The sequence below is a fragment of the Calidris pugnax genome, unplaced genomic scaffold, assembly GCF_001431845.1.
Source record: "Calidris pugnax isolate Ruff unplaced genomic scaffold, ASM143184v1 scaffold418, whole genome shotgun sequence".
Classification (NCBI taxonomy): domain Eukaryota; kingdom Metazoa; phylum Chordata; class Aves; order Charadriiformes; family Scolopacidae; genus Calidris; species Calidris pugnax.
Window position 1 is genome coordinate 102,780 of NW_015091199.1, and position 8,225 is coordinate 111,004.

The 8,225-nt window shown below is 55.6% G+C and overlaps 1 protein-coding gene across 1 annotated transcript in view; it reads left to right on the top strand.

The window, feature by feature from the left end:
* LOC106898425 (histidine--tRNA ligase, cytoplasmic) overlaps nt 1–7,822 on the top strand; it is a 16,858-nt gene extending 9,036 nt beyond the window's left edge. The window contains exons 7-12 of the mRNA XM_014959664.1: nt 3,213–3,306; nt 3,438–3,565; nt 3,650–3,892; nt 5,170–5,286; nt 6,044–6,190; nt 7,608–7,822. Of these exons, the coding sequence (XP_014815150.1) occupies nt 3,213–3,306; nt 3,438–3,565; nt 3,650–3,892; nt 5,170–5,286; nt 6,044–6,190; nt 7,608–7,667 (789 nt within the window). The 3' untranslated portion in view covers nt 7,668–7,822. The remainder of the gene's footprint in view (nt 1–3,212; nt 3,307–3,437; nt 3,566–3,649; nt 3,893–5,169; nt 5,287–6,043; nt 6,191–7,607) is intronic.
* The last annotated feature ends 403 nt before the right edge of the window (nt 7,823–8,225 follow it).

Sequence of the window (8,225 nt, forward strand, 5' to 3'; positions counted from 1 at the left end):
CGATTTGTTTTCCAGCCCCCTCACCAGCTTCGTTGCCCTCCTCTGCACTCGCTCCAGCACCTCCAGATCTCTCTTGGATTGAGGTGCCCAAAACTGGACACAACACTCGAGGTGTGGCCTCCCCAGTGCTGAGTACAGGGGCACAATCACCTCCCTACTTCTGCTGGTCACACTATTTTTGATACAAGCCAGGATGCCATTGGCTTTCTTGCCCCCCTGGGCACACGCCGGCTCATATTCAGCCCTTTGTCAACCAGAACCCCCAGGTCTCTTTCCTCCAGGCAGCTCCAGCCACACTTCCCCCAGCCTGTAGCGCTGCAGGGGGTTATTGTGGCCCAAGTGCAGGACCTTGTACTTGCCCTTGTTGAAACTCGTTCTATTGGCATTGGCCCAGTGATCCAATCTATCTAGATCCTTGGATCTAGAGTAAGGAGTAAGAGATCAGAAACACAGACCTGACAAATAACCCCGGAAGACCGGTCTGTTTGGTGTTGTGCTGCCCTGTGTGCCCCCACAGCATGTCTTCACACACTCTCCTGTGGCTGTCATCAGCACAAGCATGTTTTGCTGGGAACAGGGCTCCTTGGGGCTGGCCTGGGGATGGACACGGTCACAGGGACAACGTGTGTGACATTGTGTCCAGTTCTGGGCACCTCAATACAAGAGAGATCTCGAGGTGCTGGAGCGAGTGCCGAGGAGGGCGACGAAGCTGGTGAGCGGGCTGGAAAACAAATGGTAGGAGGAGCGGCTGGGGGAGTTGGGGCTGTTCAGTATGAGGAAGAGGAGGCTGAGGGGAGACCTCATCACTCTCTACAACTACTTGAAAGGACACTGTAGAGAGGTTGGAGCTGGTCTCTTCTCACAGGTAATTAACAATAGAACGAGAGGGAATGGCTTCAAGCTCCAACAGGGGAGGTTTAGATTGAACATGAGGAAGGAATTTTTCACTGAAAGAGTGGTCGGGCATTGGAACAGGCTGCCCAGGGAGGGGGGGGAGTCCCCATCCCCGGCTGTGTTTAAGGGACATGGTGTAGGGGAGGACTTTGTAGAGTAGGGGAGATGGTTGGACTCGATGATCCCAAGGGTCTCTTCCAACCTCAGTGATTCTATGATCTCCTGGTCACCTCATTCCCACCTCTGCTGACTCTGGGTGTGTAACACAGGTATTTTTTATAAAACACGCTGTGTGTAGACATCGCTGTTCGTGTGGCTGGGCTGAGGTTTGGTGTGACACAGGACAACCACCTCTGTGTGCAGCTGCTCCTGTCGGACACCAGGCAGGAGGGACCCACAGGGTTTGCACTCAGCAAGGTGCCTCGGGAGCACTGGCTGCTGTGAAGGTCTCTAAGGGATTTGGGGGATTGTGTGGCCCTTTGGGAGGAGGGAAAGGTGTCGGTGTAGGTACAGCTTTTTATTTGCAGCTGATTGTCTTGAATGTAGGCCCTAGTCAGATAAAAAGATGCTGGAGATCAGTCTATAAATGTGTATACAGCCCTCCGCTAACAGCTAAGGAAGAGGAATCTTAAAATGAAGTGCAATCTAAAAGCTCAGTTTTCTTGGCTCGGGATCCAAAGCAGAATTTGGAGGTGAATTTCTGTGTTGAGAGTCATGTGGGGGATGCTGGGGCCTGACTGCTTACAGGAAGGCTCTTAACTCTCCTGTGAAACCCTGTTAAACAAAGGGGCCTTGTGTCTCATCTCCTGTGTTCACTTGGCTTTGTTCAAGGATGAGCTGCATTTTCCCTCGGAGGCCTCATCAAATCAAGTCAACTAGAGGAAGGCTCACTTAAAGTCCAAAGTGTAGGTTTTGGGGCTGTGTATGTGTGGAAAAGCGATAGGAAGGGAGGACTGGGCTTTTTTAGAGTGGGGTAATTTCCCTGTTTTCATACCTAAATCTTATGATTTATCTCAGTGCAGCTGGATGTGATCAAGTCTCTGGTCCTCTTTGACCACTTGGTCGGTGGGAAAGCTGCAGCATGTTCTGCTTAACGTTGGGCTTCTGTGTTGCCCATCTCCTCACACCTTCCCAGGTGCTGGCATGACCAGCAACGCTTTCTTGACTGGTGTTTATGCCTCAGCACCTGCCCAGGGAAACCACAGCAGCAAGATATCTCTCAGACTCGGTGCTTTTACAGTACTGATGGTCGATTCTGGCCAGAAATCAAAACCAAAGTATTTGTCAGAGAATCACAGAATCTTCTAGGTTGGAAGGGACCTTACAGATCATCTTGTCAAACTGTCAACCTAACTGACAAAAATAGACACCCACACAACAAACAAGAAGCAACACCATCACTAAACCAGACCTCCCAGCACTACATCAACCTGTCTTTTGAACACCTCCAGGGATGGGGCCTCAACCACCTCCCTGGGCAGCCCATTCCAAAGGCTGATAACCCTTTCAGTGAAAAAATTTTTCCTAATATCCAACCTGAACCTCCCCTGGGGCAACTTGAGGCCATTTCCTCTTGTCCTGTCGCCTGTGACTTGAGAGAAGAGACCGACCCCCACCTCTCTACACCCTCCTTTCAGGTAGTTGTAGAGAGCAATAAGGTCTCTTCTCAGCCTCCTCTTCTCCAGGCTGAATAACCCCAGTTCCCTCAGCCTCTCCTCATAAGACTTGTCCTCCAGACCCCTCACCATCTTTGTTGCCCTTCTCTGGACCCGCTCCAGCACCTCAATGTCTTTTTTATGGTAGGGAGCCCAAAACTGGACACAGTCCTCGAGGTGGGGCCTCACCAGCGCCAAGTACAGGGGGACAATCACCTCTCGGGTCCTACTTGCCACGCTGTTCCTGATACAGGCCAGGATGCTGTTGGCCTTCTTGGCCACCTGGGCACACTGCTGGCTCATGTTCAGCCCACAGGCCACCAACACCCCCAGGTCCTTTTCTGCCAGGCAGCTCTCCAGCCACTCTGTCCCAGGGCTTCAAGCTTTTGGGCACCTTTGCTGACTGCAGGGTTGGGAAACAAACAGGCTGTGCAGAGGTACAAGAAATGGAATCATGACCATACGACCATGCTCTTGAGAGCATTTGATCTGCTGCTTCTCTCATGCACCTCTTAACCATGCTGACAATGACAGGGTGTTGCCATGTAAAGGTGTGTTGAGGGCAGATACGTCTGTTAATCTGTACTGGGCAGGGCCACCAGAGACCTTCCCCAGGAGACAACACAACCCTGAAGCAGTGGGTGATCTTCTCTCTCTTCACAGATGCCGTGGGAAGAAGTGAGGAGCGAGATGGTAGGAGAGAAGGGGCTCTCCCCCGAGGCTGCGGATCGCATCGGGGAGTATGTCCAGCTTCACGGTGAGCACCTGGAGTGTCCAGCCCTTGGCCTTGTCCTTCCGGGCAGGGCAAGTGACAGAGAAGTCCAGGCTGGGCCCATCGCTGTGGGTGCTGCTCTGCTGGTTGCCCTGAGACATATCTTGTTTCCACAGGTGGCCTGGACCTGATCGAGCGGCTTCTGCAGGACCCCAAGCTGTCCCAGAACAAGCTGGCCAAGGAGGGGCTGGGGGACATGAAGCTGCTGTTTGAGTACCTGACCCTGTTTGGCATCACAGGGAAGGTGAGGAGCTGCGGAGGCAGGAGGGGGTGCAGCCCAGGGTCCCCCTGAGTGCACCCAGTGACGGGGCTCCCTGGTGTCCTACAGATCTCCTTTGACCTGAGCCTGGCGCGGGGTCTGGACTATTACACGGGAGTGATCTTTGAGGCTGTCCTGCTGCAGCAGGAGAACGACCACGTGGAGGAGTCGGTCGGCGTTGGGAGCGTGGCTGGAGGCGGTCGCTACGACGGGCTGGTGGGGATGTTTGATCCCAAGGGCCGGAAGGTGCCCTGTGTGGGGGTCAGCATTGGGATCGAGCGGATCTTCTCCATCCTAGAGCAGAGAGTGGAGGTAGGTGCCTTTTGGTGCTCAACTGAGCATGGACAACAAGCAAAGATTTACATTCTCCCCATATACCCCCAGTCCAGGAGATGCTGAAGTGAGTCTCCCTTGCTGCAGCCTTTGATGGAGGAGCCAGCCGGGCTGGCTGTGCTCTGCAGGAGTCAGAACCAGGACATGATCATCTCCTGTTTTCTCTGGCGTGGGAGATGATCTCCAGGGCTTCCACTGCAGATTAAATCCCTTTTCCATCAGCCCTTGGAGGTGGCTTGTTCAGCTGCAGCTGGAGGGGCACTTTAATCCTCAGCCATACCCGGTACCCAGGTGGGGGGCCCTGGTGTCCCCACTGCCTCAGGCACCCGTGTGACCCCACGTTCCCCTTGGCACGCTGGCACCAAGACAGCAGCCGTGCACATCTGCTCCTCCTGCCCAAGGCTGAGACCAGACAGGGGTTGGATGTCCCAGGGCAGGGATCGTGGGTGCCTATGGGGATTTCCCAGTTACTTTTTTTCCTATTTCCCCTCTCCTCAGAGTTGTGGTACCGATGCGTTGTCCTCCGTCCCAGTCAATGGATGTTAAACAGGTCTTCTGTAGGCTCCCAAAACCCCAACCACACATTTCTCCCCCTGCAAGAGACCTGTGGGGAGCTCTGTCCTCACAGCGAGACCCAACCAGTATTTCTAAGTGGAAACACAACTCTTCCCCCACCACCTGCAGTCCTGGCCAGGTTTGTTCCTCTGCAGATGACCTTTTAAAGGCTTCTCCCTTCAGCAAAAGCAGTGGCAGGAAAATGCCACTTTGAGTATCTGCCACGGGAGCAGGTGGCTGCTGACAGCACTGGAGCATCTCAGCTCCCTGCTGTTAATCTCAGCCGTGGTTAGATTAACCCTGGAGAGCAGGCAGCTGCCTCTCTCCTGCCTCTGCCGGGCCCGCTGCTCTGGAGCTGCTCGCAGCAGGTCCCTGGGAGGTCCTCGTGTGTGGAGGAGCAGTCTCTAGGCAGAAGCTGGCAGGGGATTTGCTCATTCTCAGCACATCCTCCAGCCCACACACCTGCAGCACAGGACGGATGGGAGCCCCCATCACGGAACAACCGCAGAAGATGAGATTCTGCACCAGGATGGGGTCTGTGGGGCCTCCCTGTCTCTCCTGAGTTTATGCTGTTTATCCCACTGAGCCTGATCCTCTTCACTGCTAAACCCATGGGCCTGGGCTGGGGACTCGTCCTGCTCCTCGGGTCTCTCATAGCTCTGTGTGTCCATGGCATCTTTTGAGTCTTGTCCCCTCTCTAGGCCTCTGAAGAAAAGATCAGGACAACGGAGACACAGGTGCTGGTGGCCTCTGCCCAAAAGAAGCTCCTTGAAGAGCGGCTGAAGCTCATTGCTGAGCTGTGGGATGCTGGAATCAAGGTATGTCCATCACCTGGTCAAGTCAGGAGCTGCCTGGTCCACTCTCCATGCCAGGAATGGACCAGACCTGGCTTTGCTGTGGGAGGAAGGATCTTGGGGAGAAGGTGGGCAGCAGACTGCCTTCCTGGATAGAGCCTGCCTCGTCTCGGCGTCCTGAATCAGATGTTCTCCAGGAGGGGCTGGGCAGTGTGACTTGGTCAGCGCTGTGACAATGCAGGGGCTGCTCTGTGCCTGTTATCTCAGGACAGATTCCCAAAGCAGGTGACGCTCCAGCCTCTGCTGCCTGGCAGCTGGGATACTGTGTTGATTCTAACAAAAATAATAAAAAACCCCCACGGAGCCGTGCCAGGAGAGGAGAATGGGCCCAGGAGGAGCCTGGGCTGGTTTCAGCAAGTGGAAGGCCCTACTCCCTGCCTGCTGTGGGCAGAAGTCCCTCGATGGCAGAGCAGAGGAGAATGTCTGGGTGCTCTGTGGGGCTCCAGACCCTGTAGGGACACCAGGGGGGTCAGCCCTGCTCTGACACAGACTAGAGCTAATGAGCTGGTGTCTTCCCAGGATAAGCAGTGTCTTGTGAGCACCTTTGAGCTGTGTTGTGTTACTTGTTAGCTGTAACGCCTGGGCTTCTCCAGTAGCCCATCTTCTCCCCGACGCTCACCAGATGCCAATTAGCAGGTTGGCCCAGCAGAGCCTGGTTGAGGGGGTGCAGAGAAACAGGCCAGCATGCTGATTGTGACCTCATGCCCTGGTTCTCTTCCAGGCAGAAGTGCTGTACAAGAAGAACCCCAAGCTGCTGAACCAGCTGCAGTACTGTGAGGAGACAGGCATCCCCCTTGTTGCCATCGTGGGTGAGCAGGAGCTCAAGGATGGAGTCATCAAGCTGCGGGATGTGGCCACCAGGGAGGAGGTGAGGGCCCGCGGTGGCTCGGTGTGATGGGGGAAGGCTTACTTGAGCCTTCATCCCAGCTCAGGCCAGCCCCCCAGACCCATCCGTACCTCTGAGGTTATACACAGCAAGGTGGCTTTGCTGTCCCAAATTTGGAGTGTAGTGCCCAAAGAGAACATCAGAGGAGCAAGGTGCTTCCACCCGATGTGACAAGCCTCCAAGGCTTAGCAAAGCTGATGGTGTGGCAAGGGGAAGGTTCTCCACACACCAGGGCTGGCAGATTGGAGATGAGACCTATGGGCTGATGGTGGTGGCCTTGTGGGGCACTTTTGGAGATGGGGTGAGGTGGGTTTCCTCAGCCTATGGAGCACATAGGTGTCAGTTTGCCACCGAGCCCCCTATAACAGGTGCTCAGGATTTTCTACATTGGCTTTGTTGTTAGATTTTTTTTTTTTTTTTCCAAGCAGTGGTCTCTCCGGGGAGTTCTGTGACACCCCACGGTCCAGTTCCTCACCCTGTGCACTTTCCTGGAGCTGTGGAGCACTGTTGTCTCCAGCTCTGGAGATTCTCCCATCATGTGGCCTCCTTGAACTCCCAGTTATTTCTCAGTTCAGGAGCCTGTGGGCTGCTCCTGCTTTCCACCCAGGGCATGGGACCACCACTGACGGCCCTGGAGGCGCTCTGTCACAACAAGTGGGCCCAGTGCCATCTGTGCACTGGTCTTTGGCTTTGGAACCAGTAGGAAAGACTGGGAAGAGTGTCACTCTCGTGGTGGCTGGGCAGGAGAGGGCTCGGTGGGGTGCTTGCTCTCACAGGTTGAGCTCTGCGTGCGCTGCAGCCCCCCTGGTCTCCAAAGAGGGACCAGTAACAGCAGCATGGTCCAGAGAAGGGCAACAAAGATGGTGAGGGGTCTGGAGCACAAGTCTTGTGAGGAGAGGCTGAGGGAGCTGGGGGTGTTCAGCCTGGAGAAGAGGAGGCTGAGGGGAGACCTTATTGCTGTCTACAACTCCCTGAAAGGAGGGTGTAGAGAGGTGGGGGTCGGTCTCTTTTCTCAAGTCACAGGCGACAGGACGAGAGGAAATGGCCTCAAGTTACACCAGGGGAGGTTCAGGCTGGATATTAGGAAAAATTTCTTCACGGAAAGGGTTATCAGGCATTGGAATGGGCTGCCCAGGGAGGTGGTTGAGGCACCATCCCTGGAGGTGTTCAAAAGACGGGTTGATGTAGTGCTGGGAGGTATGGTTTAGTGATGGTGTTGCTTTTAGTTTGTTGTGTGGGTGTCTATTTTTGTCAGGTTGACGGTTGGACAAGATGATCTTTAAGGTCCCTTCCAACCTAGAAGATTCTGTGAAAGCAGTGGGGGACATCCCTCTGGGACCAGAGAAGGTCACAATACACTTGTGTTGTACCGAAGCAACTTTACCCTCCCCTGTTGCAGGTCAACGTTCGCAGGGAGAGCCTGGTGGAGGAGATCAGGATGCGCACGAGCCGGCCCTGAGCCCCCTGGGGACACGTCTCCTTGGTTTGCTGGATTCCCGCTGATGCGTCTCCTCCCGTCAATGCCTCTGCCGGGCCACGGGGGTGTGGGGTCGGGGGGGGTCCTTTGAAAGCTGTATTTATTATTGTCTTGTGCCCTCCCTGTCCCGGTGGGACCTGCTCCCAGAAGGTGCCCCCATCCTCCAGGATGTCCCCTGGCCCTCTGGGATGTCGCCAGAAAGACGTTTTCGGGTGGCTCCGGCCTACACCGGCCTATGCCAGCCTCCACCTGGCCCCGCTGCGGTGCTGCGTGGAGCCCCGGGGCTGGCAGCAGACCCCCGGGGGGGTCTTGGCTGCAGCTTCTTGTCCCCGTCGCTTCGAATAACCCTCCCGTCCCCCCGCGGGGAGGTGACCTTTTCCCGGGCCCGATGTGAAGGCGCCGCTCCCAGAAACACAATAAACCCGTGTCTCCCGCTCCCCGGCTCCTGCCCCTGCTTTCCCCTGGGGACGGGCATTTCCTCACCCCCCTCCCTGCCATTTATGGACGTCGCTGGGGCTGGGGCTCCCCCCTCGCCTCCCC